Source organism: Arachis ipaensis, chromosome B3 (genome assembly GCF_059453495.1).
Source record: "Arachis ipaensis isolate K30076 ecotype BB chromosome B3, ASM5945349v1, whole genome shotgun sequence".
In the NCBI taxonomy this organism is placed as follows: Eukaryota; Viridiplantae; Streptophyta; class Magnoliopsida; order Fabales; family Fabaceae; genus Arachis; species Arachis ipaensis.
In genome coordinates, this window is record NC_142438.1 from 121,273,109 (window position 1) to 121,300,797 (window position 27,689).

Genomic DNA, 27,689 nt, shown 5'->3' on the forward strand with positions numbered 1-27,689 from the left:
TTGTCGATAATAAAATTCTGGTGTATTTTTGTTAGCGTTTGAATAATTCGGGGACATTTTTTGTGGTTAACCCATTTTAATAATACAACTAATATAATTTTTTCAACTATATAAAAAATTTTAAACTTAAAAATAGTTTGATTACAGTATTTGAATTCTTTTATATTTAAAATACACTGAAATTTAAGAATATTCATCCAAACATACTCTCAAGCAAAGTACAAAGGAATTAATCGCAGATTTTCAAAACTTATCAGGAAAATATTTTAAAACATTTATTGATAAGATAACATAACATAAAAACACTTAAAAATTATGGCAGAAATCTTAAAAATAAAAGTTTAGTAGCAGTTAAATGACGCTCGCAAGTCCTTATGGTAGAATTGAAGACATATCAGAGACATATCTCAAGTAAAAAGGCTGAAATTTTAAAAAGAATCGATCATTGGAAATCGATTTTTTGTTATTCAATAAATAATTAATTTAATCAAAAGTATACTAAAAAAAATAATAATGTCACTCTTAAATTAATAAGTCATTCTTTTTTAATTATATTTGTTTATCTTCTAAAGCTATTCTTAATCTTCCTTATTTGTCATATTGATATTTTCTTTCTTTTTTTGTCATATATATCCATAAAATTTATGAATAATTAAAAAAAAAAATATATAATTAGAAAAATGGCATTATCATCAATTAATTAGGAGTGAATTATCATCTCCCAAAAATGATTTGTTAGGAACAATAATTAAGATTTCCTCGTAATGGACTCGATCAGTAATAATGTTTATTTTTCATTGCAAATGGTCAATGGAAAAAAAAAAAATACAATTTCTCATACATATGTGGTCTTTTATTCTATACAAACAACAAAAGCGACATACAATCGAGTTAAACTTTAAAGTGGTCCTTCAAGTTATATTTGAATTTTATAGTGGTTCCTCATATTAATAATTTCCATATTCATCCTTAAAGTTGTACTATGAGGCCTAGAATTGTCCTTCAAACAATTTCTGTCAATAAAACGCCATCAAAAAATTGATGTAGACAGGTTTCCAACACGCTGGCAAGCCTAAACGACGTAATATTTGGTTTGGTGCCTAAATTTTGTCAGACGACGTCATTTCATTTGCGTAAGTATATTAACCCTTCCCTAATTCAACATTTTCTCTTTCTCCCAAAACACAAACAGAGACCTTTTCTTTTCCATGTTACTCTTTAATGACTTTGTTCTGAGATATCAAGGGCACTCCTACAAATATCATAGATGGTTTCATTGTCTAAGAGTACAGCAATATCAGTGTGCTTAAGGAAAGCATGACTGGAAAGAACACTGTTGTATGGCTCTATAACAGCCGTCCAAACCTGAAATCAGAAATTAGAAAGGAGAAAAATAACACTGTTAATTTCAGGTAAAGCAAACCCTAAAGTAGCGATTAGGGAATAGAACATGTGAGGTAAATTCTTGAACAATAAATCTTTAAGTTATACCTGACGAGAAGGACAGATGGTGAAGTCGAGCTTGGACTTCTTGCCGCACTCAAGGATGAAGGAAACGAGATCGGAGCCAGTATCGCAACCGATGGTGTTGAAAATGAGGAAGCCCTGGAGGTTGGTACAATTGTTGGCGAGCTTGCGAACGTGATCAAGGCAGAGGTCGACGATCTCTTTGCTGACGATGTAGTATCCCTTGGCGAAGTTTTTTGTGGCGTCCTCCTTGCCAGAGATAAGCTCCTCAAGGTGAATTGATATAAAAAACATCATGAGAGATCGAGAGAGAAACCGAGAGCGAGTGAGGTGGAGAAACATAGGGGGAAAAATACTAATTCCAATAAACATGACAAAGATCCTAAGGTTTGCAATAAAGAAGAGTATCAATGATTGGAGCTTGATTCTTTCTCCATCTTCATCGACAATTTGCCAGAAGATATATCAAAAAGAGAATTGTTTCATATGTTCAAATGGACAGGTAGACTCATCGACATATATCTGTCCCGAAAGAACAAAAACGGATATATCTATCTGTTTGCATTTATGCGATACACTACAAAAGGAGGAGCTTTGAAAGCTGTTGCAAATATGAATAGTATGATGTTGAGAGGCAAAAGACTGTTTGTTAGAGAAGCGAAGTATAGAAGGAGAGCGGTGATTTGGAATACAACGGACAAAGAAGTGAAGGTCATCACCAGAGAGAATGCCAGAGGAAACAACTCACAGATAAGGAGTGTGAAGAGAACAGAAGAGAAAGGGGTGAAACAGCTGTCTAGTACTCCCACCAAAGATCCAAATAATAATGGATGGACAAAGAAGGTAGAAGTACCGATAGTCAATGAGAATGTTGCCTGGTTACAGAGAAGTATCGTCGGGGGGACGAAGCGGGCAATCGATTTTACTGCCTTCAAGCAAAAGATTCATAACGAATGGCCAGGTGTAACGCAAGTAAGGGAGCTGGGAGCATATAAAGCTTTGATAACGTTCGACTCTTTGCTTAGTGCTGAGGAAGCTTACACCTTTAGAATGAACGACTTATTAAAGATGTTTTATATGGTATGGAGATGGGACGAGACGGAGAGGAGTGAGTCTAGAAGAGTTTGGTTGGATTGCTATGGAGTTCCATTACACGCATGGTCCAGAGACACTTTTCGTAAAATTGGAGAGCAATGGGGAGAGGTAGTAGTGTATGATAAGCTAACAGAATCATGCAATTCGTTTAGTGTGGGTCGGGTACTGATTGATACGTGTGTCTTTGATATGATTAACGAATGGATACACGTTACAATAGGTGCAAGTGGATTTGACATCCTTGTATGAGAAGTGGGGGGGAGAGGTATATCGGGAAGAATTCTTTCGAGAGAGTAAGCAAGAGACAGGGGACAGGAATAAAGTCGATGGAGGAGAGTTGCAGTGCGAAGAACATGGTGGCATATTGAATAAGTGCGACGAACGGCTAGAGGCTGCTTGGGACCAGGCGGCAGTTCTGGTGACGGTGGACAATAGAATGGCTGAATAAGAAAATGATAGATTGGTAAATTCATGTGTAAATTTGAATGAATGGAATCATAAGAATTCAAATCTTTATTCTGGAAACGGAATTTACGCGACATTAAAGGAGGGGGAAGATTCTCAGGGATCATCTCATATTAATGATGAGGTGGATTCTGAGGAAACAATATCTCATAATTATTATGGATGTAATGGAAACTAAGCCTGTGATGGCACAAGGAATGGGTATGGGCTGGCAGCTACCAAGCCCATTATGGAGAGTAAAGGAAACAGACTGAAAGGGAAGAGTTGGGCAAAAACGGGTATCCCAAACCGGGTAGGTGCTGACCCGGTACCCATCATGACCCAGAATGAGAGACAGCAGCTAGGTCACGCTTCACTCCTCACTGCACGTCCTAGGTTGAGTCCAGCAGCGCCTGGCATGAGGCAAAGTTGGGAAGTCGGCCACGGACCGACCACGTCTCTGGCGGGGAAGTATGCTACCTTGTTAACTCGGCAAGGAGGGATACAGATCAGAGCTGTGACGACGGCAGAGTCTGAACGGGTGACGGACACAGGGGCTGTTTCGCGATTCGATAGGGAAGAGGGCCGTGGGCAGAAGCTCGCACCGGTGGAGACCGCATGGGAGGAGGCGGCGGAGATGCTTGCAGGAAGGAAGCTAGCGATGGGGAAGTCAAGAACAACGTGGGAAAAGAACGGATATGCAGGAAGGGAAGGGGCATAAACACAGAACCGAGCCAAGAACGACCAGGGCTCAGTAACTCGGTAGGGAGACTGCGGCTTCTTGGAGATGAGAGCCATGGCAATATCAACGGGAATTTTACAAGCCAAAATGCATCAGAGGATGAGTAGCAGCTAGGTGGTGATACAGGTGTGGGATTGGAGGAGGTGGAGATCGTGACAGAGGCCTTGGCTCAGGTAAACGGCAGCACACAAGAAAAAGAGCGTGATCACTGTACACAATCAGGTATGGAGCTGGGGGCTGACTTGGAGGGTGATACTGACATTCATAGTGAAGAACAAAGGCCGAGCTGGGAAGAGGAAATGGCTGAAAATAAAGAGGCTTGGAAGCTAGCTGTAGAATCAGGTGCTCAGTGCAGTGATGAGGAGGATATTATGGCTATTTTGCAGGAGCAGAATGAAGCGATGGCTTTGAAGCGACGACAGGCAAAGCAAAAAGAAAAAGTTCGAAGAAGCAGGCCAAAAATTCGAAAACAGGTGTGTAATAATTTTCTAAAATGATTATCAGTTCATGGAATATTAGGGGGTTGGGAGGTACTGCAAAGGTTGGTATGCTGAAGAATTTTAAAAGTAAATTTAGGCTGGATATGATGGGTTTGGTAGAAACAAAGAAGGAACTTGTGACTAATTTTGATGTAGCTCGTATCTGGGGTAGAGATAGAGCTTGTTGGGAGTTTGTAAGTTCAATTGGGGCTTCTGGAGGGTTATTGTTAATATGGAATGAGGTGGGTTTTAAATTGACTAATTGTTATAAATGGGATAAATGGCTGTGTATAGAAGGGGTTGTGGTAAAAGATAATTTTCATTGTGTTGTTTGTTTGGTGTACGGACCGCATGAAAGAACTGAGAAAGCCTCCATCTGGGAAGAGTTGAGTTATATTGCAGGGTTGTGTCAGGTACCATTCTATTTTTTGGGAGACTTTAATGAAATTGTACATATGGAAGAAAGAAAAGGAGCGACTAGATTATCAGCGTCTGCGGAAGATTTTAGAGCGTGGATAAATGATATGGAATTGATTGATTTGGTGCTAAATGATCGAAAGTATACATGGTTTAGAGGACACTCGTGCAGCCGTACGACAGGTGTCTAGTTTCTGTGGAGTGGCTTGATGTTTACCCAGAATTGCATTTAAGGGGAGGCCCTAGAGGGTTATCAGATCACTGCCCCTTGATTATGGAAGACAGCAGAAAATTTGATGGCCCAAGACCCTTCCGCAGCTTAGACTCTTGGTTCACGCATGAAGGTTTTCTGAGAATGGTGAAGGAAGAGTGGAGGGAATTAGGTGATGTACATTTCTTAGAGAAGATGAAAGCACTGACAACACCACTACGTAGATGGCATAAGCAGCATTTTGGGGATATGACTGAGAAGATAAAGAGGTTGGAGGAAGAAATAAAGAAGGTAGATGATATGGTTAGTAGTGGAAGCTATGATGGTACAACGGAAGCAAGGAGGAGGGCGTTAGTGAGGTGCTGTGAAAAGTGGTATGAAAGGTAGGAAGTCTACTGGAAGCAAATGTCTAGATCCTGGCATGCAAATGAGATGGATAGAAACACAAGGTACTTCCATAATATAACATCAGCAAGAAGGAGGAATAATGGGATTGAGTCTTTGGTAATTCAAGGGAGGCTGGTGAGGAATCAAGCAAGAATTAAGGTTGCCATTCGGGACTTTTATAAACGCCTGTACCACCAGGAGGATTCTCTAAGTGTGAGCTTTAGGGATGGATTAGTTAATCGGCTAGAGAGGGATGAAGCTGAAGCCCTAGAGGTCTTACCATCAGTGGAGGAAGTGAAGGAGGCAGTTTGGGATTGTGAATCTTCTAAGGCTCCAGGGAGTGACGGGTACAATATGAACTTTATAAAAAGGTGTTGGAATGAAATTGGAATGGAGTTCACTGTAGCTGTGAAGACCTTTTTTGAGACAGCAACATTACTAGAGGATTCTAATGTCACATTGGTAGCGTTGGCTCCGAAATTCATTGGAGCTAAAGAGATAAAGGATCTCAGACCTATAAGCATGGTTGGTTGTGTCTATAAAATCATTTCTAAACTGTTAACACAAAGAATGAGGAGTGTAATACCCGGGTTAGTTGGGGAATCACAGAGTGCCTTTTTGAAGGGGAGGAAGATACATGACGGAGCCTTAATTGCATGTGAAACTGTGCAATGGTTGAAATTGAAAAAAAAGGCATCAGCAATTATCAAACTGGACTTTCAGAAAGCCTATGATAGAGTTAAATGGTCTTTTATTGATACAGTGTTAGAGAAGATGGGCTTCAGTAGAACATGGAGGTCATGGATTAGGGAGTGTGTCAGAACGGCCTCTATCTCTATTCTGGTTAATGGGTCTCCGTCAAAACCATTCAAAATGGAGAGGGGGCTTTGATGAGCGGATAATTTATACGCTTTTTGGCATTATTTTTACATAGTTTTTAGTACGATTTAGTTAGTTTTTAATATAATTTTATTAGTTTTTAAATAAAAATCACATTTCTGGACTTTACTAGGAGTTTGTGTGTTTTTCTGTGATTTCAGGTAATTTCTGGCTGAAATTGAGGGACTTGAGCAAAAATCTGATTTAAAGGCTGAAGAAGGACTGCAGATGCTGTTGGATTCTGACCTCCCTGCACTCGAAGTGGATTTTCTGGAGCTACAGAAACCCAATTGGCGCACTCTCAATTAAGTTGGAAAGTAGACATCTAGGGCTTTCCAGTAATATATAATAGTCCATACTTTGCCTGAGTTTTGACGACGCAAACTGGCGTTCAAACGCCAACTCCCTGCCCTATTCTGGAGTTAAACGCCAAAAACAGGTTGCAAATCAGAGTTGAATGCCAGAAACAAGCTACAACCTGGCGTTTAACTCCAAAAAGAGTCTCTACACATGAAAGCTCAATCCTCAGCCCAAGCACACACCAAGTGGGTCCGGAAGTGGATTTCTACATCATTTACTTATCTTATGTAACACTAGCTACTAGTTTAGTATAAAAACTACTTTAGTGATTTATTTTACAACTTTTGATCATCCTTGATCAGGGATCGGTCTTTTTCCCTATTTTCGAATTCATATGCCATTTGGGGAGGCTGGCCATTCGGCCATGCCTAGACCTTGGTCTTATGTATTTTCAACGGTAGAGTTTCTACACACCATAGATTAAGGTGTGGAGCTCTGCTGTTCCTCATGAATTAATGCAAAGTACTATTATTTTTCTATTCAACTCAAGCCTATTTCTTCTCTAAGATATTCATTCTCACACAAGAACATGATGAATGTGATGATTATGTGACGCTCATCACCATTCTCACTTATGAACGCGTGCCTGACAAACACGTCTGTTCTACATGAAAGCAAGCTTGAATGCATATCTCTTAGCCTCTTGATTTACGATCAGAGTCTTTGTGGTATAGGCTAGAATTATTGGCGGCCATTCTTGAGATCCGGAAAGTCTAAACCTTGTCTGTGGTATTCCGAGTAGGATCTGGGAAGGGATGGCTGTGACGAGCTTCAAACTCGCGAGTGCTGGGCGTAGTGACAGACACAAAAGGATCACTGGATCCTATTCCAGCATGATCGAGAACCGACAGATGATTAGCCGTGCGGTGACAGCGCATTTGGACCATTTTCACTGAGAGGACGGGATGTAGCCATTGACAACGGTGATGCCCAACATACAGCTTGCCATGGAAAAGAGTATGAATGATTGGATGAAGACAGTAGGAAAGCAGAGGTTCAGAAGGAACAAAAGCATCTCCATACGCTTATTTGAAATTCTCACCAATGAATTGCATAAGTATCTCTATCCCATTTTATATTTTAATTATATTTTAACTATCAATTCACCATAACCATTTGAATCCACCTGACTGAGATTTGCAAGATGATCATAGCTTGCTTCAAGCCGACAATCTCCGCGGGATCGACCCTTACTCACGTAAGGTTTATTACTTGGACGACCCAGTGCACTTGCTGGTTAGTTGTGCGAAGTTGTGAAAAAGAACTAAGATTATGAACGTGCGCATTAAGTTTTTGGCGCCGTTACCAAGGAATGAACAATCACGATTTCATGCACCAAGTTTTTGGCGCCATTGTCGGGGATTGTTCGAGTTTGGACAACTGACGGTTCATCTTGTTGCTCAGATTAGGTAATTTTATTTTAATTTTAAGCTTTTTGTTTTTATTATTTTTATTTTCAAAAAATTTTCAAAAAAATAAATAAATAAATAAATTATCCTATAGCTTCAGAATTTTTAAGAATGAATTCTAGAGTTTCATGGTGATATGCTGAATCCTGGCTGGCTGTTAAGCCATGTCTAATCCTTTAGACCGAGGTTTCAACTATCATTAGAAGAGCTTCTTTTTCTTTCTCAGCAATTTAGCTTTTGTATGTAATGATCTGCTAAAGCTTGGCTGGCCATTGGCCATGTCTAGTGTTTTGGACCGGAGCTTTTACTGAAAGCTTGGCTGGCTAGTAAGCCATGTCTAATTCCTGGACCGGAGTTTTAGACTAACATTGCATGATTCTTGGAATTCTCATTAGAAATTTTGAAATTCTTATTTTTCTTTTTTCAATTAATTTTCAAAAAATCCAAAAAAATTTTATAAAATCATAAAAACCAAAAATAATTTTGTGTTTATTGTTTGAGTCTAGTGTCAAATTTTAAGTTTGGTGTCAATTGCATCTTTTTAATTTCTTAAAAAATTTCGAAAACTCATGCATAATGTTCTTCATGATCTTCAAGTTGTTCTTGATGATCTTCTTTGTTTGATCTTTACATTTTCTTATTTTGTGTCTTTTCTTGTTTTTCATATGCATTTTCAATTTGTTAGTGTCTAAACATTGAAAATTTCTAAGTTTGGTGTCTTGCATGTTTTTCTTTTCTTAAAAATTTGCAAAAATAAGTTCTTGATGTTCATCTTGATCTTCAAAGTGTTCTTGGTGTTCATCTTGACATTCAAAATGTTCTTGCATATTTATTTTGTTTTGATTCATAATTTTCATGTTTTGAGTCTTTTTGTTATTTTTCTCTTTCTTCATTAAAAATTCAAAAATAAAAAAATTATCTTTCCCTTATTCTTCTCATAAATTTCGAATATTTGAGTTGACTTTTTCAAAAAATTTTCAAAATTTAGTTGTTTCTTATGAGTCAAATCAAATTTTCAATTTAAAAATTCTATCTTTTTCAAATCTTTTTTTTTAAATAAAATATTTTTCATTTTTTCTTTCATATTTTCGAAAATTCAAATTGATTTTCAAAAATCTTTTTCTTATTTTATTCCATATTTTTCAAAATCTTTACTAACAATTAATGTGATTGATTCAAAAATTTTTTGAGTTTGTTACTTGCCTATTAAGAAAGGTTCAATCTTTAAATTTTAGAATCATATCTTTTAGTTTCTTGTTAGTCAAGTAATCAACTTCAATTTTCAAAATTAAATCTTTTTAAATTTCTTTTTCAAATCTTTTTTCAAAATGATTTTCAATCACATCTTTTTCAAAATCAATTTCAAAATCTTCTCTAACTTCATATCTTTTCAAAATTGATTTTTAAATATTTTTCAATTAACCACTTGACTTTTTGGTTGTTTTGCTATTTTTTATCTTTTTCAAAACTACCTAACTAATTTTCTCTCTCTAATTTTCGAAAACTTCTCCCCACTTTTTCAAAATTCATTTTAATTAACTAATTGTTTTAAATTTTAATTTTAATTTTATTTTCCTTCTTAATTTTTGAATTCTAACTAAGAATTAAAATAAAAATAAAAATATTTTTTCTTTTATTTTTTTTTAAAATTCGAAATTCTCTCCCTCTCTGTGTTCGAATTTTTCTCTTCTCATCCTTCTACTCTTCTCTTCTTCTACTCGCATAAAGGAATCTCTATACTGTGACATAGAGGATTTTTCTTATTTTCTGTTCTCTTCTTTTTCATTTGAGTAGGAACATGGATAAGAACATTCTTGTTGAAGCTGACCCTGAACCTGAAAGGACTCTGAAGAGGAAGCTAAGGGAAGCTAAAGCACAACTCTCTGGAGAGGACCTGACAGAAATTTTCGAAAAAGAAGGAGACATGGCCGAACCTAATAACAATGGTGGAGATGCAAGGAAGATGCTTGGTGACTTTATTGCACCTTCTTCTAACTTCTATGGAAGAAGCATCTCAATTCCTGCAATTGGAGCAAACAATTTTGAGCTTAAGCCTCAATTGGTTTCTCTAATGCAGCAGAATTGCAAGTTTTATGGACTTCCAATGGAAGATCCTCATCAGTTTTTAGCTGAATTCTTGCAAATCTGTAACACTGTCAAGACCAATGGAGTTAATCCCGAGGTCTACAGGCTTATGCTTTTCCCTTTTGCTATAAGAGACAGAGCTAGAACATGGTTGGATTCACAACCTAAGGATAGCCTAAACTCTTGGGATAAGCTGGTCAGTGTTTTCCTGGCCAAATTCTTTCCACCTCAAAAGATAAGCAAGCTTAGAGTGGAAATCCAAACCTTCAGACAGAAGGAAGGAGAGTCCCTCTATGAAGCTTGGGAAAGATATAAGCAACTGATCAAAAGGTGTCCTACTGACATGCTTTCAGAATGGAGCATCATAAGTATATTCTATGATGGTCTGTCTGAGTTGTCAAAAATGTCATTGGACCATTCTGCAGGAGGATCTCTTCACGTGAAAATCCCTACAGAAGCTCAGGAACTCATTGAAATGGTTGTAAATAACCAGTTCATGTACACCTCTGAGAGGAATCCTGTGAACAATGGGACGCCTCAGAAGAAGGGAGTTCTTGAAATGGATACTCTGAATGCCATATTAGCTCAGAACAAAATATTGACTCAGCAAGTCAATATGATTTCTCAGAGTCTGAATGGATTGCAAGCTGCATCCAACAGTACTAAAGAGGCATCTTCTGAAGAAGAAGCTTATGATCCTGAGAACCTTGCAATAGCAGAGGTGAATTACATGGGAGAACCCTATGAAAACACCTATAATCTTTCATGGAGAAATCATCCTAATCTCTCATGGAAGGATCAACAGAAGCCTCAACAAGGCTTCAATAATAATGGTGGAAGAAATAGGTTTAGCAATAGCAAGCATTTTCCATCATCTTCTCAGCAACAGACAGAGAATTCTGAATAGAGCCATTTTGGCCTGGCAACCATAGTCTCTGATTTATCCAAAACCACACTAAGTTTCATGAACAAAACAAGGTCCTCCATTAGAAATTTGGAGGCACAGGTGGGTCAGCTGAGTAAGAAGATTACTGAAACTCCTCCCAGTACTCTCCCAAGCAATAGAGAAAAAAAATTCCAAGAGAGAGTGCAAGGCCATAACCTTACTTGGTGTGGCCGAATGCCTAGAGGAGGAGGAGGACGTGAATCCCAGTGAGAAAGACCTCTTGGGACGTCCTCTGGACAGAAAGAAGTTCCCTTTTGAGGAACCAAAGGAATCTAAGGCTCATGCAGAGACCCTAAAGATTCCATTGGACCTTATTCTGCCATTCATGAGCTCTGATGAATACTCTTCCTCTGAAGAGGATGAAGATACCATTGCAGAGCAAGTTGCTAAGTATCTAGGAGCAATCATAAAGTTGAATTCCAGTTTATTTGGTAATGAGACTTGAGAGGATGAACCCCCCTTGCTCACCAATGAACTGAGTGCACTAATGAGGCAGACATTGCCTCAGAAGAAACCGGATCCCGGAAAGTTCTTCATACCTTGTACCATAGGCACCATGACCTTTAAAAAAGCTCTGTGTGACCTTGGGTCAGGGATAAAACTCATGCCACTCTCTGTAATGGAGAAACTGGGAATCTTTGAGGTACAAGCTGCAAGAATCTCATTAGAGATGGCAGATAAATCAATGAAACAGGCTTATGGACTAGTAGAGGACGTGTTAGTAAAGGTTGAAGGCCTTTACATCCCTGCTGATTTCATAATCCTAGACATTGGGAAGGATGAGGATGAATCAATCATCCTTGGCAGACCCTTCCTAGCCACAGCAAAAGCTGTGATTGATGTTGACAGAGGAGAGTTGGTCCTTCAGTTGAATGAAGGCTACCTTGTATTTAAGACTCAAGGTTCTCCTTCACTAACCATGGAGAGGAAGCATGAAAAGCTTCTCTCAATAGAGAGTAAAAAAAAACCCCCACATTCAAACTCTAAGTTTGGTGTTGAGAAGCCACAACCAAACTCTAAGTTTGGTGTTAAGAGGCCCCAACATTGCTCTGATTTTCTATGAGGCTCCATGAGAGCTCACTTTCAAGCTATTAACATTAAAGAAGCGCTTGTTGGGAGGAAACCCAATATTATTTAATTATATCTATTTATTTTCCATTGCTATTTTATGTTTTCTTTAGGTTGATGATCATGTGAAGTCACAAAAACTACTGAAAAATTAAAAACAGAATGAAAAACAGCATTAAAAATAGCTCACCATGGAGGAAGAGCTTACTGGCGTTTAAACGCCAGTAAGAAGCATCAAACTGGCGTTTAACGCCAGGAAGAAGCATCAAGCTGGCGTTAAACGCCAGAAACAAGCACCAGACTGGTGTTTAACGCCAGAACAGAGCATGGAATTGGTGTTTAATGCCAAGAATGGGAGAAAAGCTGGCGTTAAACGCCAGAAACAAGCAGCAAGCTGGCGTTTAACGCCAGACATGCATTCTAAGGGCGTTTTGCACGCCTACTTGGAGCAGGGATGCTAAGTCCTTGACCCCTCAGGATCTGTGGACCCCACAGGATCCCCACCTACCCCACCTCTTCTTATCTCCTCTTCACACCTTCTCATAACACTCTTCCCCAAATACCCTTCACCAATCACCTTATTACCTCTTCCCCAAATATCCTTCACCAATCACCTTCTTACCTCTTCCCCATAAACCCCACCTACCTCCAAATTCAAATTCCTTTCCCTCCCAAACCCAACCCTAATGGCCGAAACCTAACCTCCCCCCACCCCTATATAAACCCCTTAACACTACTCCATTTTCACACATCACAACCACTACTTCTCCCCCTTGGCCGAATACACTCTCTCACTCCATCTCCTCCATTTTCTTCTTCTTCTACTACTTTATTTCTTCTTTTGCTCGAGGACGAGCAAACCTTTTAAGTTTGGTGTGGTAAAAGCATTGCTTTTTGTTTTTCCATAACCATCAATGGCACCTAAGGCCAGAGAAACCTCAAGAAAGAGGAAAGGGAAGGCAATTGCTTCCACCTCTGAGTCATGGGAGATGGAGAGATTCATCTCAAAGGTCCATCAAGACCACTTCTATGAAGTTCTGGCCAAGAAGAAGGTGATCCCTGAGGTCCCTTTTAAGCTCAAAAAGAGCGAGTATCTAGAGATCCGACAAGAGATTAGAAGAAGAGGATGGGAAGTTCTCTCTAATCCTATTAGACAAGTCAGAATCTTAATGGTTCAAGAGTTCTATACAAATGCATGGATCACTAGGAACCATGATCAAAGTATGAACCCAAACCCAAAGAACTGGCTTACAATGATTCGGGGAAAATACTTAGATTTTAGTCCGGAAAATGTAAGGTTGGCGTTCAACTTGCCAATGATGCAAGAAAATGCATGCCCCTACACTAGAAGGGTCAACTTTGATCAAAGGTTGGACCAAGTCCTCATGGACATATGTGTGGAAGGAGCTCAATGGAAAGTTGACTCAAGAGGTAAGCCGGTTCAATTGAGAAGACCGGACCTTAAGCCTGTAGCTAGAGGATGGTTGGAGTTCATCCAACGCTCAATTATTTCTACTAGCATCCGGTCTGAAGTTACTGTAGACCGGGCCATCATGATCCATAGTATCATGATTGGGGAGGAAATGGAAGTTCATGAGATTATACCTCAAGAACTCTACAAGGTGGCTGACAAGTCCTCCACTTTGGCAAGGTTAGCATTTCCTCACCTCATTTGCCACCTTTGCAATTTGGCTGGAATTGACATAAAGGGAGACATCCTCATTGATGAGGACAAGCCCATTACCAAGAAAAGGATAGAGCAAACAAGAGATCATGGACCTCAACAAGAGCATGAGGAAATTCCTCACTATAAAATCTCTGAGATGCCTCAAGGGATGCACTTCCCTCCATAAAACTATTGGGAGCAAATCAACACCTTCCTAGGAGAATTAAGTTCCAACATGGGACAACTAAGGATGGAACACCAAGAGCACTTCATCATTCTCCATGAGATTAGAGAAGATCAAAGATCTATGAGGGAGGAGCAACAAAGACAAGGAAGAGACATAGAGGAGCTCAAGAGCACCATTGGTTCTTCAAGAAGAGGAAGACGCCACCCTCACTAAGGTGGACCCGTTCCTTAATCTCCTTGTTCTTATTTTCCTGTTTTTCGGTTCTTGAGCCTTATGTTTTATTTATGTTTGTGTCTTTACTATATGATCATTAGTGTTTAAGTGTCTATGTCTTAAAGCTATGAATGTCCTATGAATCCATCACCTCTCTTAAATGAAAAATGCTTTTAATCACAAAAGAACAAGAAGTACATGATTTCGAATTCATCCTTGAAACTAGTTTAATTATTTTGACGTGGTGAAAATACTTTTTGTTTTCTGAATGAATGCTTGAACAGTGCATATGTCTTTTGAATATGTTGTTTATGAATGTTAAAATTGTTGGCTCTTGAAAGAATAATGAAAAAGGAGAAATGTTATTTGATGATCTGAAAAATCATAAAAATGATTCTTGAAGCAAGAAAAAGCAGTGAATAGAGAAAAGCTTGCGAAAAAAAAAGAAGGCAAAAAAAAAAGAAAGAAAAAGAAAAAGAAGCAAGCAGAAAAAGCCAATAGCCCTTAAAACCAAAAGGCAAGGGTAAAAGGGATCCAAGGCTTTGAGCATCAGTGGATAGGAGGGCCCAAAGGAATAAAATCCTGGCCTAAGCGGCTAAACCAAGCTGTCCCTAACCATGTGCTTGTGGCGTGAAGGTGTCAAGTGAAAAGCTTGAGACTGAGCGGTTAAAGTCGAGGTCCAAAGAAAAAACAGAATGTGCTTAAGAATCCTGGACACCTCTAATTGGGGACTTTAGCAAAGCTGAGTCACAATCTGAAAAGGTTCACCCAATTATGTGTCTGTGGCATTTATGTATCTGGTGGTAATACTGGAAAACAAAGTGCTTAGGGCCACGGCCAAGACTCATAAAGTAGTTGTGTTCAAGAATCAACATACTAAACTAGGAGAATCAATAACACTATCTAAATTCTGAGTTCCTATAGATGCCAATCATTCTGAACTTCAAAGGATGAGGTGAGATGCCAAAACTGTTCAGAGGCAAAAAGCTACTAGTCCCGGTCATTTAATTGGAGCTAAGTTTCATTGATATTTTGGGATTTATAGTATATTCTCTTCTTTTTATCCTATTTGATTTTCAGTTGCTTGGGGACAAGCAACAATTTAAGTTTGGTGTTGTGATGAGCGGATAATTTATACGCTTTTTGGCATTGTTTTTACATAGTTTTTAGTATGATTTAGTTAGTTTTTAATATAATTTTATTAGTTTTTAAATAAAAATCACATTTCTGGACTTTACTAGGAGTTTTTGTGTTTTTCTGTGATTTCAGGTAATTTCTGGCTGAAATTGAGGGACTTGAGCAAAAATCTGATTCAGAGGCTGAAGAAGGACTGCAGATGCTGTTGGATTCTGACCTCCCTGCACTCGAAGTGGATTTTTTGGAGCTACAGAAACCCAATTGGCGCGCTCTCAATTGTGTTGGAAAGTAGACATCCAGGGCTTTCCAGTAATACATAATAGTTCATACTTTGCCCGAGTTTTGACGACGCAAACTGGCGTTCAAATGCCAACTCCCTGCCTTATTCTGGAGTTAAACGCTAGAAACAGGTTGCAAATCAGAGTTAAACGCCAGAAACAAGCTACAACCTGGAGTTTAACTCCAAAAAGATTCTTTACACATGAAAGCTCAATTCTCAGCCCAAGCACACACCAAGTGGGTCTGGAAGTGGATTTCTACATCATTTACTTATCTTATGTAACCCTAGCTACTAGTTTAGTATAAAAACTACTTTAGTGATTTATTTTACATCTTTTGATCATCCTTGATCAGGGATCGGTCTTTTTCCCTATTTTCGAATTCATATGCCATTTGGGGAGGCTGGCCATTCGGCCATGCTTAGACCTTGTTCTTATGTATTTTCAATGGTAGAGTTTCTACACACCATAGATTAAGGTGTGGAGCTCTGCTGTTCCTCATGAATTAATGCAAAGTACTATTGTTTTTCTATTCAACTCAAGTCTATTTCTTCTCTAAGATATTCATTCGCACACAAGAACATGATGAATGTGATGATTATGTGACGCTCATCACCATTCTCACTTATGAACGCGTGCCTGACAAACACGTCCGTTCTATATGAAAGCAAGCTTGAATGCATATCTCTTAGCCTTCTGATTTATGATCAGAGTCTTTGTGGTATAGGCTAGAATTATTGGCAGCCATTCTTGAGATCCGGAAAGTCTAAACATTGTCTGTGGTATTCCGAGTAGGATCTGAGAAGGGATGGCTGTGACAAACTTCAAACTCGCGAGTGCTGAGCGTAGTGACAGATGCAAAAGGATCACTGGATCCTATTCCAGCATGATCGAGAACCGACAGATGATTAGCCGTGCGGTGACAGCGCATTTGGACCATTTTCACTGAGAGGACGGGATGTAGCCATTGACAACGGTGATGCCCAACATACAGCTTGCCATGGAAAGGAGTATGAATGATTGGATGAAGACAATAGGAAATAAGAGGTTCAGAAGGAACAAAAGCATCTCCATACGCTTATCTGAAATTCTCACCAATGAATTGTATAAGTATCTCTATCCCATTTTATATTTTAATAATATTTTAACTATCAATTCACAATAACCATTTGAATCTGCCTGACTGAGATTTGCAAGATGACCATAGCTTGCTTCAAGCTGACAATCTCCGTGGGATCGACCCTTACTCACGTAAGGTTTATTACTTGAACGACCCAGTGTACTTGCTGGTTAGTTGTGTGAAGTTGTGAAAAAGAACTAAGATTATGAACGTGCGTATTAAGTTTTTGGCGTCGTTACCAAGGAATGAACAATCACGATTTTGTGCACCAGGCTTCGTCAAGGCGATCCGTTATCACCGTTTCTGTTTGTTTTGGTGGTAGATATGCTTAACAGGATGATCGGGAAGGCGGTAAGGAATGGTCGAATCTCTCCACTTCTAGTTGGTCGGGATAATATAGAATTATCGCACTTACAATTTTCTGATGACACTATATTATTCTGCCCGTCGGATGAGGAGACAGTCAGAAACTATAAGAGGATGTTGAGGTGTTTTGAAATGATGTCTGGGTTGAGCATTAACTTTGAGAAGTCCAACTTGATACTCGTAAATTGCAGTCAGGAGTGGGTTAGACGGATGTGTTAGCTACTGGGTTGTCAGGAGGCGGCTCTACCGGTGAGGTATCTTGGCATTAACCTAGGAGCAAATCCGAGATTGGTAAAAATGTGGAAGCCGATTTTAGACAAGGTGGAAGAGAAGCTCAGTTTGTGGAAAGCAAAGGTCCTTAGTAAGGCTGGGAAGCTAGTACTCATAAAGTCGGTTATTAATAGCTTGCCGATTTATTACCTGAGCTTGTATAAGATGCCAAAAGGGGTGGCACGTAAAATCATCTCATTGCGGAGGAGATTCTTCTGGGGGAAGGATGATGGGCGACCAGGCATGGCTCTTGTAAAGTGGGAGATGATTTAGGCACTAAAGAAGCTAGGAGGTTTGGGTGTGGGTGATGCGGTAGTCCGTAATGCTGCTCCTGTAATAACTTGAACCCAAATCACCTATTGTCAACCCAGGTATTACCTGAAAGAGGTGGCCCATGGAGAGACATATGTCAAGTGCAAATAAAGGAGCAACATGTAAGGCAGAAGATGATTGATGGCCTTGCTATAGAAGTATGGGATGGTAGATCCACCAGATTTTGGGAGGATACGTGGCTCCAAGTGGAAAGCTGAAAGACTCTTATCTGAGACTCTTCTTGATTTCAAACCAAAAAAGGATTAGTGATTGGGGACTACAGGTTCTGGGATGGGATAGAGTGGGTTTCGCACTTCCAATGGAGGAGGAAATTACGCCAATGGAAAACATATATACTAGACCAGATGCTGCAAGTATTGCAATCTATTAAATTGATAGAGGAAGGGCAAGATAGAGTGGTATAAAAATTTGGCAAAGAAGGTGTTTATTCTACTAACTCATTTGTGCAGGTATTGCAGGAAGAGTCTTTGGATGAGGAGCTCCTGAGGTACAGATTCACAAAGGACATTTGGAAAGGCCTAGCTCCGCCTCGAGTGGAGTTGTTACTTGGTTTGTGTTGGTAGGCCGAGTAAATACAAAGGATCGACTAATTAGACTGGGACTGCTACAACAAAATGATACTTTGTGCGTGTTGTGTAACAAAGAAGCAGAAAATATTCAACACTTATTTATTACTTGTGAGTACTCTTGGCAGGTGTGGTGTGCTTGGATTTTAGAGTTTGGACAGACGTGGACTGTACCTGGTACCTTGAAAGAACACTTTGACAGCTGGAGGTCCATGCCATTGAGAAAAGAGTTGCGCAGGTGTTGGCTAATTGGTTTCTACTCAACTATATGGAACATTTGGTTACGACGGAATGATGTCATCTTTCAGAGAAAGACAACAGGAGTTGTAGATTGTGTGGCTCAAACTTTTTCATGTGCTAAGGAGTGGTGTTGTAAATAGCTCATGTTGTTGATGGCTATGCCGGAGATGACATATGAGTTATCTTATTTTACTCTTGTTCGCTCCACTTGAGTGTTGAGCTCTCTATTAAAAAAAAAAAAAAAAGATAAGCTCCTCTAGGTGGAAGAGCTGGCAGTAGGTGCCGGCTCTGACCTCGTCGATGACGGTTGGCTCTAGATCGACAAAGACATCATGAGGAATGTGCTTGTCGGATCTTGTCTCACTGAAGAAAGTGTTGAGTGTATCGTGCACCACTCCAAAGGAAGTGTCACCGGCAGTTACAAAAATCAGATCAAAGAATTGATGAATCGAAAAGTGAAATTGGAATTGAAACTGAAATTGAAACCTAGTTAGCTTGTTAGTTACCTAGGCATCATACCATCAGGCTTGATGCCATTGATAGAGGAAGGTTTCGTTATTGTCGTTATTCTTTCTCCTAGTGAAGAACAGCTAAGAAGAGAAAGTTTGAAGCAAATCTGGGGATTAGGATTTTTAAAATTGGTACAGAGACTAAATTGCCATAGAAAAATTTTGTCCTCCACATCAGTTAGCTGTTATTTTGCCAATGTGTCAGAAATGAATCTACATCTGTTTTTCGATAATGCTGATTGATGGAAATTGCTTGAAGGACGACTTTAAGTCCCTGAGTGCAAAGAATGAATATGAGTAATTATTAATTTGAAGGATCATTACTAGATTCGAATGTAATTTTAGGGACTACTTTAAGACTTATCTCATATATAGTCATATAGATAAATGAAATATGAATGTTGACATGGATATATGAGACAATGCAAGTCATGGGTCATGTAAATACATTTATTTTAATTTTTGGTAAGACAAAAAATACGAAGTATTTTAAAATAAATTATAATAATATTTTAATATTCTATTAATATTAAAATACAAAGTAATGTTTTTAAGTATTTTTAATGTCTTTTTTAATCAAATAAAATATTTAAATAATTTTTTTGTTTTAATAAATAATATTATATATTATTTCTAAATTCATTTCAAGAATATAAGTTAAGAAAATAAAATTGAATATGTTAATGTTTTGTCGATTTTTAGCTAGGGGGCAATGGGGCGGGTAGGGGCGGGTTTTTGCTCTATCCGACCCCGCCCCGCCATACAGCAACCCCATAGAACCCGCCCCGCTTCTACCTGCGGATAGTAAAATGTTGAACCCTAATCCGCCTCTGTGGGTACCCGCCCTGCCCCTACCCGCCTCTATAATTATTAAAATCCAATAAATAAAATTAAATTTCAAAATTTATATAACCATCATCACATACATAACATAAATTAAAGTAAAAATTTAAATATGTTACAATATTATTAATCATTTACTAATTATTTTACATATATTATACATATTATATATTAAATATATATATTATATATATACCAGAGCGGGTATTACCTAAACCCGACCCCGCCCCGCCCCTCCCAAGAATCCGCTCCGCTAAAAACCCGCCCTGGTGCGGGGCGGGTAATTACCCGCCCCGAGCGGGTAGGGGCGTGGTGGGTACCCGCGGGTTCGGGTGGTATTGCCATCCCTATTTTTAGAAAATTCGATTCTAATGGTCTGGGAGCGAAACCTACTCCTCTTTTGCAAGTACCAGTTTTATTTGTATCAAAATCTATGCCTTTGACAATGACGAAGAAGAAAGAACCAAACTTTACAGAAATTTGAAATGAACAATAAAACTTAAATAGCTTGAATAAAAGGGAAATCAAATTATAGAAAGAAAAAGTGTTTGGAAAAATAAATGGAAAATTAAAAGGTAAATACTGAAAAGGGTAAAAGTTGCTTAATTTAAAAAAAAAGAAAGGACATTGCAAGGAAGATAAATTGCATGAAAAGAAAGTTGCAGGGAATTTAAATGAAAAATAAAGACATGGAAGGAACCCTTCAAAGAAAAAGACTCTTGACTGACTCAGAAAGTCGCTGGGGATGTGTCCACCTTAAAATCGAACTGGGTCTCAAATTTGAAAACCAAGTGAAAGCATTTTTTGTTAATGAAGTAGGAAAATACTTCATTCTCAGATTTTCATTATTTGCCAAATCTCCTAATTCGACCATATAGCGAGCTATATGCTCGACACTTGGCTCTCCAGCCTCTCCTGCAAATTTTGTAATTATTTTGGGATTTTCTTACACCCATTGGCACTTTTGTCATTTGCACTGCAGAAGGAAAAGTAGAAACAAAATATGGTCGATGCACGAGATCCATGTTGATACCCATTCCATTGAGAACATACTCGACAATCCTTGTCACCTAGTAATGATATCCACGCTGTGTGTGAAGTCTATTCAAAACTTCACCAGTATTTTGATCTCGTCGAACGAGATAAGGGATATTTTCTTCCCTTTCAGGATTGTTAAATACATTCTCCTCATTATATCCTATGTTCTCCTAGTCTACTACCAAATCTTGGGGAATAGGCTGTCCCTGATCATAATCGACAATTCGGACAATTCTCTCGACTTGTTTAACCAGTCGATCATATTTTGACTAATTGTCAGCCAGGATAGGATTCAAAATAGTAGTCATCCGCTGAGTCAACAGGTTGACTAAATCATGATGACTTTCATCAATATATTGTCGAAATTCAACCATCAATCCTGAAATATTCGATGAAGATCCCACTTGATAATGACTAACGTCAAGATATTAAAAAGAAGGTTAGTTAGAAACCGTACCTGGCACATTTCCATATCTGACTGGAAATGTGTAACTGCTCATAGGAGGCGTACAGCCAGGAGGAAGGCCAAATGGAGGCCAACTTGCAGTTATTTGTGGTTGATTCTGCACTAGGGTGATCCTAGGGCGTGGATTTTACCCACTACCATCAATACTTGCATTAATAACTGCAATATTCTCCCCAGAATTATACTCTGCATGTGGAATCAAATTTGCAGAAATTTGTGTAGTAGTTATTGGGGCATTATTACTTATTTCTGCATTGCCATTTGAAACTTTGTAAGACATGGTAATTATTCTACCACTTGTTAATCACATGCACCAAATATCAACACTGCATGCACAATGCAATAGTTGAAAACAATAAATTTTGATACAATTAAATTTTAAAACTGTCCCACTGGGCGTGCCAATTTATTTTGTCGATTTTTAGCAAATCAATGGTGGTTCGATTCTAATGGTCTGGGAGCAAAACATACTCCTCTTTTGCGGGTACCAGTTTTATTTGCATCAAAATCTATGTCTTTGACAATGACAAAGAAGAAAGAACCAAGCTTTGCAGAAATTCAAAATGAATAATAAAACTTAAATGGCTTGAATAAAAGCGAAATCAAATTGTAGAAAGAAAAAGTGTTTGGAAAAATAAATGGCAAATTAAAAGGTAAAGACAAGAAAGGGTAAAAGTTGCTGAATTTAAAGGAAAGGAAAGGACATTGTAAGAAAGATAAATTGCATGAAAAGAAAGTTGCATGAAATTTAAATGAAAAATAAAGACATGGAATGAACCCTTCAAATGTGAGTGAGTGTGAGTGTTTTCTCTGAAAAGATTCCAACCTTTGTTCCTTCGAGCTTTCACCCATTTATAGAAGTCCTTGATAAACCGCATTTTTAGGGTTTATCTTGTGCTTAATTTAGTAGATTTTATCCACTATTCTCACACTTATTCATATAAATTGCATGTTTTACATTTTCCTTCCTAATTTTGTGCTATGATTGAAAACATGCTTCTTTGGCCTTAAATTTGCTATTTTTTATACTCTCTTATTACCATTCGATGCCGCAATAAGTTTGCTGAGTGTTTTCAGGGTTTATATGGTAGGAATGGCTTAGAGGATGGAGATGAAGCATGCAAAAGTGGAAGGAACACAAGAAATTGAAGTTTTGAGAAGTTGGCAGCGACGCGTATGCGTGGACGACGCGTACGCGTGAATGGCGCAGGAGACAAACGAGGCGTACACGTGTATGACACGTACGCGTGACAGAGCGTCACATGCTGCAGATAGCAGAAAACGCTGGGGGCAATTTCTGGGCTTCTTTTGGACCCAGTTTCAGGCCCAAAAATCCAGATTAGAGGCTGCAGAGTGGAGCTGGATGGAGAATCAATCATTCACACTTTCATTCATAATTTTAGGTTTTAAATGTAGTTTTCTAGAGAGAGATACTCTCTCCTCTCTCTAGGTTTTAGGTTTTTAGGTTTAGTTGTTCTCAATTTCAGAATTCTACTTTGCTTTAGTTTAGCTTTCTTCTACTCTTACTTATTCTAGTACCTTAGTTATCTATTTCTCCTATTGGTTCCTTTATTTTGCTAATTTAGTTTATGAACTCATGTGTTACTCTTAATTTTCATTAATGCAATTCATGGTTCATATTTCTTATTGTTTCTTTTTTCATTTGTTGTTATTGATTCCTTACAATTGGTTGTTTAGATTTTACCTTCTCTTATTACTTTTCTATGTTTTTACTTTGTGCCTTCCAAGTGTTTGATGAAATGTTTGGTAGGATTTTAAATTAGATTTTTAGTATTCTTAGCTTAGATTGAGTAATTTGGAGACTCTTGAATTGTCAAAGTCTTTTGTTGATTGGTGATTGAAAGTTACTAGTTGGCTTGAGTTTCACTAACTCTAGTCTTTGATTAGGACTTGTGAACTCAAGTTAAATTGCTCACTTGACTTACCTTCAATTGTTAGAGGTTAACTAAGTGAGAGCAATTTGCAATTACCATCACAATTGGCAATGACAATGAGGATAGGAATTCCGATTCTCAACCCTTGCTAAGAGTTTTATTAGTTTAGTTTATTTTCTTGCCATTTCACATTCTCATTTATTATTACAAAAACTCCAAAAATATACTTTTTCATAACCAATTATAAGTACACTTCCCTGCAATTCCTTGAGAGACGACCCGAGGTTTAAATACTTCGGTTGATTTTTATTAGGTTTGCTTAAGTGACAAACAAATTAAATTTGATTGAGGTTTAATTGTCGGTTTAGATCTATACTTACAACGTGATTAATTAATTAAATTAATTTTCTTAACCGTTCCCGCTCTTTGAGTCTGTAACTTCCGCCAACTATCTTCACTTAGTAACTTTCTTCGATTGCTTCACTCTCTCTCGATGAGTCCTAATCGATCAGAATCCTCTTCTTCATTGATTGACCATCTTCAAGGAATCCAATACAGTTATTCTCCACTTTGAAGCTCACAACTTGTTTATCTTTCGACTAACAAATTGTACTGCCAACCTCTTCTTTGACATAGTTGACCTTCTTCGAGTCTGCCTCTTCGATTTCCACACTTAAGTCAATCGACTAATAGAGAGTACATAACGGAGTACCTAATTGGCTCCAATCCAAAGTTAATTGTAACATATATTTGGAGGTTGATCGAAATATTATTTTGGCACTTGGCAATGATCGAAGTCTAAACTTGTCGAACATTGACTTGTCAAAGAATTCAATAACATCTTGATCGAAAATATTATTTTTCGATATAACAAATGGCTCCTAAGTATTTAATTTTTCGACTAGAAAGAAGAAAGTATAAATACTTACTATTATTTAATATTTTCGATGGCGATACCAGTCATTTCTTCATCTTCTTCCTCAAAATTTTTCTCGACATAGTTAATCCATTTTTAGGAATGGAGTTTCAGCTGCTTTACCTTGATCAGTCGAAGTAGAAGGAACATGATGCAACTATCGACCACTTTGGTTATCACTAATTCGACCTTGAAAATTGGAATTTCTAGCATGGTCTCGACCAAAATAACCATATCGAGCCTGTTGTTATTGCTATTATCTCATTTTTGGATCAGCAAACTCTTGCCAATTCTTTATCCATCCAACCCCAATAGTCAGGATCGACAAAACTAAGATGAATAATTGTCATGTGGACTTTGAGAGGATGGAGCCTCTGGGCATCTTGCCTCTTTGTCTAGCTTGCTCTTCTTTGTCGAAATTGGTTTTCGATGGCTTGATTAATTTGAAACTGCCCCAAATAATTATTTGATCAATTTCATATCTTGTACAAATTTTCACAAATATTTTCACGTAGTACATGACAAAATATTAGTGAAGTATCATGCCATTCTTGAAGAGTCAAAGAATTTTTTTTTCAATTTATCGAAGAAACATTATCTTTGATATAAGAAATGCCCCCAAATATTTATTTTCGACCTCTTGAGGCAAAATGGATGTTTGTCGAACTATTAGATCTTCGACATTTTGTTGAATATTTTCAACCATATTTATTTTCGATACCTCATCGAATTTTTTTATGACAACATATTACCCAAATCATGGTAATTTTCCTTTTCCTTCTTGGTTAATTGTGGTAAGAGAGTTGTCATATTTGATGATTCGAAAATATCATAATTAAGAAATTTTTTTTTTAAATTTTCAACTTCACAATTTTCAAAGTGAACAGAGAAGCTTTTTCTTTTCTAAAATTTGATCAACTTTATAGAGTTTCAAAGTTGAATAAAGATTTGTTCTCTTTTCCACAGTTATATCTAACAACTACCAATAACCGCTTCTCAAGAACTTCTTTTTACAGACATACTTGTACATACCTTAATAGAGTACGCAACTCCTTCCAAAGTGTTCCAATATGCACCTGTAACTTGATAAAGTTTGAATTTGTCGAAAATTGGCTTGTCGAAAAATTCAACAATAACTTGTCGAAAATATTATTTTTGATGATTTTTTTTGCTAGATGGACAAAAGCAAAAATACTTATCATCATTGAATATTGTTTTCGACAAACTCATATTCAACCATTTCTCTTTCTTTCTTCTTTTCTTCTTTTATCTTTTCAACTTGTCGAACTCTCTCAGCCAAATAGGCTAAATCAGGAATATGCATATTGAGTAATTTTTGACGCATATACAAGCCAAGACCTTTGATGGCTATTTTGACGTTCTCGCTTTCAGGGACCGACACATAACATCGATTTCGAGTATTTTTTAATCGAATTATATAGTCATCTATCGATTCTCCATCATCTCGTTCTATTGCAAGCAAATCTGTCAACGAGACATTCAATTTTGCCCTATAAAATTGAGCATAAAAAGCATTTTCCAATTGTGCCCACTTTAAAATCGAACTGGGTCTCAAATTTGAAAACCAAGTGAAAGCATTTTTTGTTAATGAAGTAGAAAAAATCCATTCTCAAGTTTTCATTATTTGCCAAATCTCCTAATTCGACCATATAGCAAGCTATATGCTCGACAGTTGACTCTCCAGCTTCTCCTGCAAATTTTGTAATTATTTTGAAATTATTTACACCCATTGGCACTTCTGTCATTTGCACTGCAGAAGAAAAAGCAGAAACAAAATATGGTCGATGAATTAGATTCACGTTGATACCCATTCCATTGAGAACATCCTCGAAAATCCTTGTCACTTAGTAATGATATCCACGTTGTGTGTGAAGTCTATTCAAAACTTCACCAGCATTTTGATCTCGTCAAACGAGAAAAAGGGTTATTTTCTTCCCTTTCAGGATTGTTAAATACATTCTCCTCATTATATCCTATGTTCTCCTGGTCTACTACCAAATCTTGGGGAATAGGTTGTCCCTCATCATAATCAACAATTCAGGCAATTCTCTCGACTTGTTTAACCAGTCGATCATATTTTGACTCATTGTCAGCCAGGATAGGATTCAAAATAGTAGTCATCTGCTGAGTCAACATATTGACTAAATCATGATGATTTTCATCAATATATTGTCGAAATTCAACCATCAATCCTGAAATATTCGACGAAGATCCCATTTGATAATGACTAACGTCAGGATATGAAAAAGAAAGTTGGTTAGAAACCGTACCTGACACATTTCCATATCTGACTGAAAATGTGTAATTGCTCATCGAAGGCGTACAGCCAGGAGGAAGGCCAAATGAAGGCCAACTTGTAGTTATTTGCGGTTGATTCTGCACTGGGGTGATCCTAGGGCGTGGATTTTGTCCACTACCATCAACACTTGCATTAATAACTGCAATATTCTCCTCAGAATTATACTCTGCATGTGGAATCAAATTTACAGAAATTTGTGTAGCAATTATTGGGGCATTATTACTTATTTCTGCATTTTCATTTAAAACTTTGTCAGACATGGTAATTATTCTACCACTTGTTAATCGCATGCACCAAATATCAACACTGCATGCATAATACAATAGTTGAAAACAACAAATTTTGATACAATTAAATTTTAAAACTGTCCCACTGGTCGTGCCAATTTGTTTTGTCAATTTTTAGCAAATCAATGGTGGTTCGATTCTAATGGTCTGGGAGCGAAACCTACTCCTCTTTTGCGGGCACTAGTTTTATTTGCATCAAAATCTATGCCTTTGACAATGACGAAGAAGAAAGAACTAAACTTTGCAGAAATTTGAAATGAGCAATAAAACTTAAATGGCTTGAATAAAAGGAAAATCAAATTATAGAAAGAAAAAGTGTTTGGAAAAATAAATGGAAAATTAAAAGGTAAAGACTAAAAAGGGTAAAAGTTGCTGAATTTAAAGGAAAGGAAAAGACATTGCAAGGAAGATAAATTGCATGAAAAGAAAGTTGCAGAAAATTTAAATGAAAAATAAAGACATGGAAGGAACCCTTCAAATGTGAGTGAGTGTGAGCGTTTTCTCTGAAAAGATTCCAACCTTTGTTCCTTCGAGCTTTCACTCATTTATAGAAGTCCTTGACCAATCAAATTCAAATATAAACGGTTCCCGCTCTTTGAGTTTGTAGCTTCCGCCAACTATCTTCACTTAGTAACTTTCTTTGATTGCTTCACTCTCTCTCGATGAGTCCTAATCGATCAGAATCCTCTTCTTCATTGATTGACTATCTTCAAGGAATCCAATACCGTTATTCTCGACTTCAAAGTTCACAACTTGTTTATCTTTTTCAACTAACAAATTACATTGCTGACCTCTTCTTCAACATAGTTGACCTCCGTCAAGTCTGCCGCTTCGATTTCCACACTTAAGTCAATCGACTAATAGAGAGTACATAATAGAGTACCTAATTGACTCCAATCCAAAGTTAATTGTAACATGTATTTGGAGGTTGATCGAAATATTATTTTGGTACTTGGTAATGATCGAAGTCTTAACTCTTCGAACATTGACTTGTCAAAGAATTCAATAACATCTTGATCGAAAATATTATTTTTCGATATAACAGTTAAC

At 37.6% G+C, this 27,689-nt stretch overlaps 1 protein-coding gene across 1 annotated transcript; it reads right to left on the bottom strand.

The window, feature by feature from the left end:
- Positions 1-1,218: 1,218 nt before the first annotated feature.
- On the bottom strand, positions 1,219-26,612 carry LOC107633526 (tubulin alpha-5 chain-like). Its single transcript, XM_016337141.3, has 6 exons — positions 26,324-26,612; positions 21,567-21,605; positions 18,873-18,902; positions 18,631-18,777; positions 1,492-1,745; positions 1,219-1,365 (listed from the first exon to the last, which is right to left on the bottom strand). The coding sequence occupies exons 1-6, from the start codon at positions 26,610-26,612 to the stop codon at positions 1,219-1,221; spliced, it is 906 nt and encodes a 301-aa protein (XP_016192627.2).
- Positions 26,613-27,689: the final 1,077 nt, after the last annotated feature.

Excerpts from the sequence above, each read along its gene's own strand:
- LOC107633526 (XM_016337141.3), bottom strand. The coding sequence starts at position 26,612 with ATGTCTGACAAAGTTTTAAATGAAAATGCAGAAATAAGTAATAATGCC. Across the intron at positions 18,778-18,872 it reads GCCTGATGGTATGATGCCTA|GTGACACTTCCTTTGGAGTG; the intron begins GGTAACTAACAA and ends TTGTAACTGCCG. Across the intron at positions 1,366-1,491 it reads CCATCTGTCCTTCTCGTCAG|GTTTGGACGGCTGTTATAGA; the intron begins GTATAACTTAAA and ends TTCTGATTTCAG.